We start from the raw sequence: 12792 nt of genomic DNA, 5'->3' as shown, positions 1-12792 counted from the left end.
AAACAAAATGTCTTTTATTTGAGTACAAATGTAGGGATAAAGCAGGAGACGGATTATGCCCTGATTTAACTGGCACCTAAGAAGGGTTCTCATGGTGCCGGACACTAATGTTAAATAGAAAAAGAAAGCCCTAATTGTAAAATGTAAGTTTGGAATAATTAATTTTGGGTAGAAACAAATGTGATATACCTCTTTAATTATCTTTTCAAAAAGTGTATTTTGTTCCCCATTTGATTCCTGGTGAATTTCACTTTGACTGTTTATCTGGCTGTTCAGACTCACATGCTGCCAGTCACACGGCGTAATTCTAAACTTACTGTGCTTACCTTTTGTAACAGGTAGAGGGCGCTCTCCAGATCACTGCTGTAACTTGCTAACAAATGGATATCCTCTTTTGTAATAGCTGGTTCTTTTAGCTGTTCAAGCCAGGACCACATTAAATTGCTTAAGATGTAAGGGTTTCTCTCTGTGCAGATCCGATCCCAAGCTGCTTCTCGCGAATTCAGTTCCTTCTAATGGAATGGGAGTATATGAAGATATTATCAATCCTTTCTTGCATTAACAGTGAGTACTAGTAATAATAATGGAATCTACATATTATGTTATTTACCTTTATGATGTGTTTAGATATCTGCGTTTTAACAAAAAGTCTCCTACTGTATGTTTACAGAGAGAGTTACAGACAATTCTCTCCCTTCTCCTAAACCAGTTGTTCTCAAACTCGGTCCTCAGGACCCCACACAGTTCATGTTTTCCAGGTCACACGGCAGGTGCACTGTGTATCACCAACCGTCACAGTTTAAAAATCAATAGGTGATTTGGAAAACATGAACAGTTTTAGGGGTTGTGAGGACAAAGTTTGAGAACCTGGGTCCTAAACAATTAGATCTTTGGTGATACCTCTGCTGGTTGAAGGGAAAATGCTGGAGACAGAACTTCAAAGGAGACGTCCTCTTCCAACTTGAAAGTTAGCCTGTCCTAATTATTTAGCTCAAATATAAATATATTAACACACAGAACAGAAATCTAACCCATAGTAAAGGTGTAAAATGATTGTAATAAATCAACAAGTAAGGTTATGGTAGTATATGAAGGTTTCACCATATCTACAGTATATAAAAGTGTACGCTGGTTTGCTGTTCTGAGAGGCTGGCAGAATGCAGCTGCTGATTAGTCGGATGCAGCCTCATTGAGGATTAGGTGTATAATTACTAAAGGTTGATTTCCATCTGTTTTCATTGATTTAAAATGGATAAAAGTCAACCTCTATTAAATATACTCCTTAAAGTGAGACCTTCCAGATGGATTTACTTCAACCTATAAACGAGGACCATAATCTCATTGTGAAAATCTCGTATGGCTCAAAGAGGGGTTGTTGTAATGCCATCAATACTAAATTTAAGTACAAAGGGAGATATGAAGGGTGGTCACAAATGCACCACAGCCTACAAAATAATGTATGGTTCCAGTATAAGTTTCACCATCATCTGAAAAAAATACAGCGCAAAATCCTAAACCTTTAAGAACTGATTATATCAGCCATTCTGCATAAACAGAAGTGGTCAGGCCCGGATTGGCCATCGGGTCTACCGGGGAATCCCCCGGTGGGCCGATTGGAGTGTGCGGCCGCCTGTCCTCTGCGGCTCCGCCCCCTCCACCTGCTTATACATTTTGAGCACCGCTGGCCGCTTCTCAGGAGAGCCGGCCCGCCCCCCCTCCGCGTCACCAGGCAGCTTGTTAGTGCCGCAGCCATTGGCCGCTATCAGGAGAGCCGGCCCGCCCCCTCTCACGTGACCCTGCGGCTTGTGAGAGCCGCGGCCACTGGCCGCTATTAGGGGAGCCGGCCCGCCACCCCCCTCCGCGTCACCAGGCTGCTTGCTTATGAATTGTGAGCGCGGCATTGCGCTGCGGCCACTGGAGGTTACCTAGAGAGCTTGCCTGCCCCCACCCTCCTGACTGACCACAGACGCCATCGGTGCGGACCTTGCGCGGGAAGAGAAGGTGCGGCCACGGCTCGTCCTGCAGCAGGAGAGGTGAAGTGAGTATGACTACACTACTTCCCTAAATGCATGTTCCTTTCCTGTGTTGGTGCTGTGAAATGTCCTGACTGGGAGCAACATGCTGTTACAGTATTATGTCTGGGGGTATAGAGTAGGGTATGGGGTGTAATATATCTCGGGGGTATGAGGTCTAATTTTATGTCTGAGGATATGAGGTTTTGAGTGTAATATTATATCTGGGAATTCTAGGTATGGGGTGTAATGTTATGTCTGGAGGTATGAGGTGTAAAATGTCTTTGGGTATGAGGTGTAATATGTCTGGGGTGTGAGGTGTACAGTTATATCTGGGGTTATGAGGTGTAATATTATGTATGGGGGTATGAGTAATATGTCTGTGGGTATGAGGTGTTCTATAATATTTGGAGGTGTGAGGTGTGATATGTCTGGAAGTGTGAGGTGTAATATATCTGGAAGTCTTATTAAATGTATGCATTGTGTCCAGTAATGTAAACCACAATGTGGTTGGAGCGGCATTCCTAGAATGTGACCTATCACGCATGTTGCATTCCTCGCTCATTGTCAGCCTCTGCTCAGTGGATCTTCAGAGAAAGGAAACTGCAAACTGGTTAAATTGTCCTGGCTCACCCTCAAATCATAATCGTATCCAGAGGCGTCATGAGGCGGGTGCGGCCCGCACCTGGGTGTCACCCTTTAATTGGGTGACACCGAACAAGAGCCGCACACCTCACACCTGCTGCATCCCCTTCACGAAACTGTCACTGACACAGTCTATGTGTGTGTCAGAGATCACGGACCCGGCCGCGGCGCACTCGCACCTGCTTGGGGGGGGGGGGGGGGGGGGGTTTGAGTGTGATCGTAATTGTGCCGCGGCTGATGGAATCTTCTTGTAGGCGGGGGATTGTAACTGCAGTGCTCTATTTGCTGTCCGGCACCAAGCACTACAGTTACGATTGCACCCCCCGCCGACTCAAAATCATATATCCCCGCCTGCAACAAGAAGACTCCACCGAGGCACAGTTATGTTCGCATCCCTCCCCCTTACTGACTCAAACATCACCACCCCCCCTCCGCTGGAAGACGCCACTGCGGCCGGGTCCGTAAGTAATTCATGCACACCGGTCCCATGACATCATCACGCCTCCGCTCCGCCGCTTGCGCTACTGGGACTCTGGGAGGGAGAAGTGGGAGTAGGCTAAAGACAGAGCTGCTATGCTCAGTGCTGCCGTTACTTCAGGAAGCCTAGGGAGGACCTGCCTTGAATTTGATTGCGCACCTCAATATCAACCTTCTGCTGTCACTCCCTGGCTGGCTGCAAGTCATTTCAGCTGCCAGTTGAATGTGGAAAGTTTGATCAGTGGCGTCACGACAGAGTCATCAATGGGGTGACACCAAGAAGAGCCATACATCCGCATCCCTATCTCATCCACTGACATGATAGAGACACGTCGGCGTCCATACCCGCTCCTCCACGGCACCAAGCAGCGCAGTCACGCCTACACCCCCGCCAACTCCATGAGCCCTGCTCAAATACACCTGCCTGAACACCGCCACCGCCGGGCCCGTACTGACAGTCTCTCAGCCAGGAAGCCGGTCGCTGTACGTCACTCCTCGTGATGTCAATTTCGGCTCATACCGTGTGCTATAATGTGAATTTTAGCTCATACCATGTGCTATAATGTGAATTTTGGCTCATACCGTGTGCTATAATGTGAATTTTGGCTCATACTGTGTGGCATAATGTGAAAGGGGCACCAGAACTAGATAGTATAAGGGGTCCTGCTAATGTGGTGCATAATGTGTATAAGGAGTATATGTTGTGGTAAACTACACTAAAGGACACACCCCCTTTTGAGTGGCCATGGCCCTTTTCTGAAGGGGCACGCATAATTGCAACCTTCATTTTATCATACCCCCACTTCAAAATTTCCACTTCAACCAGTGTGTGTGTGTGTGTGTAGGCTGGCACTGACCCGTGTGTGTGTGTGTAGGATGGCAATGATGAGGGATATTCTGTAGCGGAGATTATCTAACTTGTTATTCTGTGCTAGGGAAAGAAGATCTGTCTGATGGGACTATTCTACGCTAAGGGAGATGATCTGTCTGAAGAGAGGGGAGTTATTTAGTTCTAAAGGGAGGGGATGAGCCTCGAAGGTCACAAGGGCCCCTGGAACAAGGAGCACAAAAATCATGACTACTGCGCCTAATAATGTTTTAATAATGCAGCGCCTAATAATGGTCCACAAATTAAGACTGCGGAGACCCAGAGCACCGGAAGTAGCCACTGTGCGCTCCACAGTGCATTCCAGCAACCAGGAAGCACGCAGCAGAGTCGGGCAGAGCAAATGCAGCAGGAGCTGTACCATCACCACTGCACACCGCATCACAAATCACAACTCCGCCTACATTACATTTTGAAGCAGTAATCCCGCCTACTTTGGTATTGGTCCCGCCTACAGTTAATTTGGTGCCGCCCACGAGGCCACTTCTAGAAATTTTTCCAGGGCCACTTTTATCTCCCAATCCGTCCCTGGAAGTGGTCTATCTAGAAAGAAGTAGTTGTAGATGAATCTCAAGTAGTTTATTCTCTATTACTAACTGACAAAAGTTTTCCAGACTTTTTACTGAAAGCGTTTTTTCAGCACTCAGTATGGTAATGACCACAGTGTCAGAGAACCCCTTTTCTGAAGTACCCAAGTGGCTGCTACTGACGTTGTTATATCTAAACTACCACAGGAGCAATCATCATGTTCTTAAAGACAGAACAAGGTGTAGTCTGGTTAAATTGGAGATAATGTTCATTCTAAGTTGACCCAGGGCAGGGTGTCGACGGGAGGAGAGAGCCTCGCCAAAAAGAGGGCTTGGCCTATAGGGGAGGGGCATGGTTTCATGACACGCCCCCTGTGCATCATTCTAGGGGGCACTTACGGAGATGCTGGGTTGCCCTCAAGCTCTATTCACACGACGGTGATTGGTAAACTGCAACTTTTGGCACTCGCGGGACACTGCGACCCGAAGGTGGGGATGGCACACAGTAGGCAATTTCAGCAGGCTGCCTCCATTGGGGCAGGGCAGATTTTGTATTTGAAAATCAAGCAGGGTGCGGCACCACACTGAAATAGCTTAGCGGGAATGCAAGGAGATGAGTTCCTTTTGAAACTCCCTTGCATAAAACTGTGCAATCTGCTCAGCTTTGAATGTGGAGACCAGCTCAGTGAACTGGCAACTGAGTGAGAGACACTAGATACAGTACCTTACCATTCTATGTAAAGAGGCTTTTGTGTTCTCTGGAAGAATTGCCCTCCATTGTTGAATGTCGAATAGCAGTACCAAAAAGGCCAACTTCTGAAAAGAAACAATCTGTATTTCTGAATGTTAATGAACTGGCAATGGGACTCCCTCCTGGCAGTACACAAACAAAATCTGAAGTTGAAGTAGAGGATGATCATCACCCCCACTGAACATCAAGAGAGCAACTGTGGAGCTCTCACCAGACCAAAAGGCAGAGCCCAAAGGTATTGGTGACCTTCCCAGATTGGAACATGCAAGTAAGCATCCTTGACATCAATGGATGGATCTCAATGGTTTCATTTTGAATATGCGGACCTGAATATTAAAGTTGAGTGTTTTGAGATACAAAATGGGCCAAACTGACCCCTTTGGATTCTGAACATAAACCAGTTTTGAAAAGAAACCCATTCTCCCGTTTTCTACTGGCACTGGGATAATGAAAGCCACAGTAAGCAATGTGTGAATGGCTAGTTGCATAACCTGGCATTTTACCTATCCACAGGGAGACGTGTAGTGAAAACACATTGATCTGGTGGTGAATGATTTTTGCAAAGTCCATAACAAGAAACTGGAGTGTGATACAGTAGCAGGTGGTCTCTCACTGCAGGCTCTACCAGGTGGGAAAATGCAGTCATGTAGGCTGTTGGTATGAGTGCTTGGCAGCCGGTTTGACCAAGCCTGTTTTCCTCTATACTGTCCTCCAAGAGTATCCCAGATGGTCATCTTGCCCCTTTAGAAATGTGTCCTCATACACCTTGAGTATGTACACCATATGGCGCCAGATGTCCAGTACAACTGAGATGCTCCAAGAGGAGTAGTGCACCTTATATGCATAGCAGAATCAGCGAAAAGCTGCTCACAGTGTACTAAAGATACTGGGATGCAACATTAACCACACAGGAATTGGTCTAACACAAGTACAAAGTTACAAATAACGCTCAACGGAGCTGGGGGTGAGGAAAAGCTGTGGACACTCACATTGGAGACCCTTTTTGCACAAATTCAGACTCAGACGCACACAGATAAATGTCGCACATCAAACTGATTAGTGTAAGCAGGGCTGCTATCAGGAATTGTGGGGCCTGGGAATGACAAAATAGGCAGTCCACTGCTTGCCAAAGGCGAAATAGACTGTGGGGCCACCCCATCCTCTGGAGGCACAATAGACTGTGGTGCCCCCCCAACAGCGCTGTCACCCCGCACCATATTGATAGATAGTTCCATCCATCTAGCCAGGGGGGGCCCCCCTCTCTGTCTGGGCCCAAGACTGGAGTCCCGGCAGTCCTCCCGATGGCGGCCCTGATTGTATGCTAGCAATGTTGTTTTGTCACTTCCAGTCAAATTATTTATGCAAATAAGATGCACATTTTTAGCAAGATAGCCGGTCAGTGCGTCCGAGTTGTCCGCCACCAGGTGCAATGAGATGGGCCAGTGGATTCCAAACTTTTTTGAATCACGGCGCCCTAGAATATCAGAATTTTTTTCATGGCACCCCTAGGCCAAAAATTTCTTATTGAGAAATTTAGAAAGAAATAATAAGATTTTAAACCTACCGGTAAATCTTTTTCTCCTAGTCCATAGAGGATGCTGGGGACTCCGTAAGGACCATGGGGATAGACGGGCTCCGCAGGAAACATGGGCACTAAAAAGAACTTTAGATATGGGTGTGCACTGGCTCCTCCCTCTATACCCCTCCTCCAGACCTCAGTTAGAGAAACTGCCCAGAGGAGACGGACAGTACGAGGAAAGGATTTTTGTTAATCTAAGGGCAAGATTCATACCAGCCCACACCATCCACACCGTATAACATGGAATATACAAACCAGTTAACAGCATGAAACCAAACAGCATCAGACCGAGACTGATCAAAACTGTAACATAACCCTTAAGTAAGCAAAAACTATATACAAGTTTTGCAGATGTAGTCCGCACTGGGACGGGCGCCCAGCATCCTCTACGGACTAGGAGAAAAAGATTTACCGGTAGGTTTAAAATCTTATTTTCTCTTACGTCCTAGAGGATGCTGGGGACTCCGTAAGGACCATGGGGATTATACCAAAGCTCCAAAACGGGCGGGAGAGTGCGGATGACTCTGCAGCACCGATTGAGCAAACATGAGGTCCTCATCAGCCAGGGTATCAAACTTGTAGAACTTCGCAAAGGTGTTTGAACCCGACCAAGTAGCAGCTCGGCACAGCTGTAAAGCCGAGACACCTCGGGCAGCCGCCCAAGAAGAGCCCACCTTCCTAGTGGAATGGGCCTTTACAGAATTTGGTATCGGCAATCCAGCCGTAGAATGAGCCTGCTGAATCGTGTTACAGATCCAGCGAGCAAGAGTCTGCTTCGAAGCAGGAGCTCCAACCTTGTCGGCTGCATACAGGACAAACAGTGCCTCTGTTTTCCTAACCCGGGCCGTTATGGCCACATAAATTTTCAATGCCCTGACCACATCAAGGGACTCGGAATCCTCCAAGTCCCGTGTAGCCACAGGTACCACAATAGGTTGGTTCATATGAAAAGAAGAAACCACCTTGGGCAAAAATTGAGGACGAGTCCGCAACTCTACTCTATCCACATGGAAAATCAGATAGGGGCTTTTGTGAGATAAAGCCGCCAACTCCGACACTCGCCTTGCCGATGCCAAGGCCAACAACATGACCACTTTCCAAGTGAGATATTTTAATTCCACCGTTTTAAGTGGTTCAAACCAGTGAGACTTAAGGAACCGCAACACCACGTTAAGGTCCCAGGGTGCCACTGGAGGTACAAAAGGAGGCTGGATATGCAGCACTCCCTTCACAAAAGTCTGGACTTCTGGGAGAGAAGCCAATTTCTTCTGAAAGAAAATGGATAGGGCCGAAATCTGAACCTTAATAGAGCCTAATTTTAGGCCCAAATTCACTCCCGTTTGTAGGAAGTGAAGGAAACGGCCCAAATGGAATTCTTCCGGAGGAGCATTCCTGGACTCACACCAAGATACGTACTTTCTCCATATACGGTGATAATGTTTCGCTGTCACGTCTTTCCCAGCCTTTATCAGAGTAGGAATGACCTCATCCGGAATGCCCTTTTCCGCTAGGATCCGGCGGTCAACCGCCATGCCGTCAAACGTAGCCGCGGTAAGTCTTGGAACAGACAGGGCCCCTGTTGTAACAGGTCCTCTCTGAGAGGAAGGGGCCACGGATCTTCTGTGAGCATTTCCTGCAGATCCGGATACCAGGCCCTTCGCGGCCAATCTGGAACAATGAGAATTGTCTGTACTCCTCTTCGTCTTATGATTCTCAATATCTTTGAGATGAGCGGAAGAGGAGGGAACACATAGACCGACTGAAACACCCATGGAGTCACCATGGCGTCCACCGCCACTGCCTGAGGGTCCCTCGACCTGGCGCAATATTTCGGTAGTTTCATGTTGAGGCGCGACGCCATCTTGTCTATCTGAGGCAGTCCACACCGACTTGCAATCTCTGCGAAGACTTCCTGATGAAGTCCCCACTCTCCTGGATGTAGATCGTGTCTGCTGAGGAAGTCTGCTTTCCAGTTGTCTACTCCCGGAATGAAGACTGCTGTCAGGGCGCTTACATGATTTTCCGCCCAGCAAAGAATACTGGTGGCTTCCGCGATTGCCACTCTGCCCTGGCTTGACCAGAGACCCTGGAAGTTTCTTCCCTGTGTGACTGCACCCCAACCTCGGAGGCTCGCGTCCGTGGTTACCAGAACCCAGTCCTGAATGCCGAACTTGCGACCCTCCAGAAGGTGAGCACTTTGCAGCCACCACAGGGGAGATACCCTGGCCCTGGGGGACAGGGTGATCATCTGATGAATCTGTAGATGTGACCCGGACCACTTGTCCAGAAGGTCCCATTGAAACGTTCTCGCATGGAACCTGCCGAATGGAATGGCCTCGTAAGTCGCCACCATCTTTCCCAGAACTTGAGTGCAGTGATGCACCGACACCCTCGTTGGCTTCAATAGGTCCCTGACCAAAGACATGAGTTCTTGGGCCTTTTCCATCGGAAGATAAACCCTTTTCTGGTCTGTATCCAGAATCATGCCTAAGAAGGGCAAACGAGTCATTGGAATCAACTGTGACTTCGGGATATTGAGAATCCAGCCGTGCTGTTGCAACACCCTCAGGGAGAGTGATACGCTGTTCAGCAACTGTTCTCTTGATCTCGCTTTTATTAGGAGATCGTCCAAGTATGGGATAATTGTGACACCCTGCTTGCGCAGGAGCACCATCATTTCCGCCATTACCTTGGTGAAAATCCTCGGGGCCGTGGAAAGCCCAAACGGCAACGTCTGAAATTGGTAATGACAATCCTGTACAGCAAACCTCAGGAACGCCTGATGAGGCGGATATATGGGGACATGAAGGTATGCATCCTTTATGTCCAGGGACACCATATAATCCCCCCTTCCAGGCTGGCGATGACCGCTCTGAGTGACTCCATCTTGAACTTGAACCTTTTTAAGTATAGGTTTAAGGATTTTAAATTCAAAATGGGCCTGACCGAACCATTCGGTTTCGGGACTACAAACAGGGTTGAGTAATACCCCATCCCCTGCTGCAGCAGGGGGACTTTGACCACCACTTGTTGAAGACACAATTTTTGAATAGCCTTTAACACTATTTCCCTCTCTGGGGGAGAAGCCGGCAGGGCCGATTTGAAAAACTGGCGAGGAGGCACCTCTTCGAATTCCAGCTTGTAACCCTGGGAAACAATTTCTATTGCCCAGGGGTCCACCTGTGATTGAACCCAGATGTGGCTGAAAAGTCGAAGATGTGCCCCCACTGGGACAGACTCCCCCAGCGGAGCCCCAGCGTCATGCGGTGGATTTTGTAGAGGCCAGGGAGGACTTCTGCTCCTGGGAACTAGCTGTGGCTGGCAGGTTTTTCCCCTTGCCCTTACCTCTAGGAAGAAAGGAAGATCCCCGCACTCTCTTGGGTTTATGCGACCGAAAGGACTGCATCTGATAATGTGGCGTTTTCTTAGGCTGTGAGGAAACATAAGGCAAAAAAGTTGATTTACCTGCCGTAGCCGTGGAAACTAAGTACGTGAGACCTTCCCCAAATAATTCCTCACCCTTGTAAGGTAAAACCTCCATATGCCTCTTTGAGTCGGCATCGCCCGTCCATTGTCGGGTCCATAGGGCTCGCCTTGCCGAAATCGCCATAGCATTGGCTCTGGAACCCAGTAGGCCAATGTCTCTCTGAGCATCTCTCATATATAGGACAGCATCTTTAATATGACCCAGGGTCAATAAAATGGTTTCCTTATCCAGCGAATCTATATCAGCAGATAAGGTATCTGTCCACGCCGCTACAGCGCTACAAAGCCAAGCCGACGCTATCGCCGGTCTGAGTAAAGTACCAGTATGTGTGTAAATAGACTTCAAGGTAGTCTCCTGCCTGCGATCAGCAGGATCCTTGAGGGTTGCCGTATCTTGAGATGGCAGCGCTACCTTTTTGGATAAGCGTGTCAACGCTTTGTCCACCTTTGGGGTGGATGGCCACCGTATCCTGTCCTTAGCCGGGAAAGGATACGCCATAAGAATCCTTTTGGGAATCTGCAGTCTTTTATCTGGAGATTCCCAAGCCTTTTCAAATAATTCGTTCAGCTCATGAGATGGAGGAAAGGTTACCTCAGGTTTCTTTTCTTTAAACATGTGGACCCTCGTGTCAGGGACAGAGGGTTCATCCGTGATATGCAACACCTCTTTTATAGCAATAATCATATAATGAATACTTTTAGCCAATTTTGGCTGCAACTTTGCATCATCGTAATCGACACTGGAATCAGAATCCGTGTCGGTATCAGTGTCTACTATTTGGGATAGTGGGCGCTTTTGAGACCCAGAAGGTCCCTGTGACATAGTGAAAGGCAAGGCTACAGTCCCTGGACTGAGCTTTGTCCAATCTTTTGTGCAATAAATTCACATTTGCATTTAAAACTTCCACATATCCAACCAGTCAGGTGTCGGCGTTGCCGACAGAGACACTACACTCATTTGCTCCACCTCCTCCCTAGAAGAGCCTTCTGCTTCAGACATGCCGACACACCACACACTCAGGGAATTCTCTATCTGGAGACAGTTCCCCCACAAGGCCCTTTGGAGAGACAGAGAGAGAGTATGCCAGCACACACCCAGCGCCAATGACCCAGGGAAAAAAATTACCCAGATAGCGCTTTATTACTTAAATATATAACACTGCGCCAAATTATGTGCCCCCCCTTCTTTCCAACCCTCTGTCACCGTGATCAGCAGGGGAGAGTCTGGGGAGCCAGCTTCTCAGCGGTGTGCTGTGGAGAAAATGGCGCTGGTGAGTGCTGAGGATCAAGCTCCGCCCCCACAGCGGCGGGCTTCGGTCCCGCTCGATTTTGTTTAAAACTGGCGGGGGATGTTAGACTATACAGTGCAGAGCCCATATATGTCCTATATAGCCAGAACAGAGGTTTAAATTGCTGCCCAGGGTGCCCCCCCTGCGCCCTGCACCCTTACAGTGCCTGCCGTGTGTGTGTTGTGTAGGAGCAATGGCGCGCAGCGTTACTGCTGCGCGTTACCTCTATGAAGATCTGAAGTCTTCTGCCGCCTCTGAAGTCTTCTTTCTTCTTATACTCACCCGGCTTCTATATTCCGGCTCTGTGAGGAGGACGGCGGCGCGGCTCCGGGACAAACAGCTAGGAGAGACCTGCGTTCTGACTCCCTCTGGAGCTAATGGTGTCCAGTAGCCTAAGAAGCAGAGCCTAGCAGTTAAGTAGGTCTGCTTCTCTCTCCTCAGTCCCTCGATGCAGGGAGCCTGTTGCCAGCAGGCTCCCTGAAAATAAAAAACCTAACACGAATTATTTATTTTCAGGAAACTCAGGAGAGCTCCCTGTAATGCACCCAGTCTCCTCTGGGCACAGTATCAAACTGAGGTCTGGAGGAGGGGCATAGAGGGAGGAGCCAGTGTACACCCATATCTAAAGTTCTTTTTAGTGCCCATGTCTCCTGCGGAGCCCGTCTATCCCCATGGTCCTTAAGGAGTCCCCAGCATCCTCTAGGACGTAAGAGAAATTACATTAAGTAGATCGCGTTTATATGTCATCCTTAGGGTCATTTGTTTGGTGAGGGACAAGATTTGCTTCTGTTTGACCACATATTTTATGACTGGCAGCCACCAGCACTGGTTTTGCCTAATATATTGACCATGAATAATTTGAATTGGTCCTGGACCACCAACCCAGGGCACCCCTGCAAGTGTCCCAAGGCACCCCAGGGTGCTACGACACGCAGTTTGGGTACCTCTGAGATGGGCTATTTGGGGCAACCGAAGCTGCAGTACAAAAGGAGACATTTGTACATTTTCCCTCGCCAGCAACGCAAAGCACTGCACTTTTGTCATTTAGCAGTCAGTCATGCCACATCTATTACAGCACATTCAAAGCACAATTGCTCCTGTCACTTGCTTATGGAGAGAGGCGCATTCACTACTTATGCA

General features: G+C 48.3%; 1 protein-coding gene across 2 annotated transcripts in view; it reads right to left on the bottom strand.

Moving 5' to 3' along the window:
* PTPDC1 (protein tyrosine phosphatase domain containing 1) overlaps positions 1–12792 on the bottom strand; it is a 203361-nt gene that overhangs the window by 11383 nt on the left and 179186 nt on the right. For both annotated transcript variants that reach the window (XM_063940749.1, XM_063940750.1), the window contains exon 7: positions 327–512. In XM_063940749.1, the coding sequence (XP_063796819.1) occupies positions 327–512 (186 nt within the window). The remainder of the gene's footprint in view (positions 1–326; positions 513–12792) is intronic.

Source organism: Pseudophryne corroboree, chromosome 9, assembly GCF_028390025.1.
Source record: "Pseudophryne corroboree isolate aPseCor3 chromosome 9, aPseCor3.hap2, whole genome shotgun sequence".
NCBI classification, from domain to species: domain Eukaryota; kingdom Metazoa; phylum Chordata; class Amphibia; order Anura; family Myobatrachidae; genus Pseudophryne; species Pseudophryne corroboree.
Note: the sequence above shows the minus strand (reverse complement) of the source record. Positions and strands in the feature narration are given on the sequence as shown.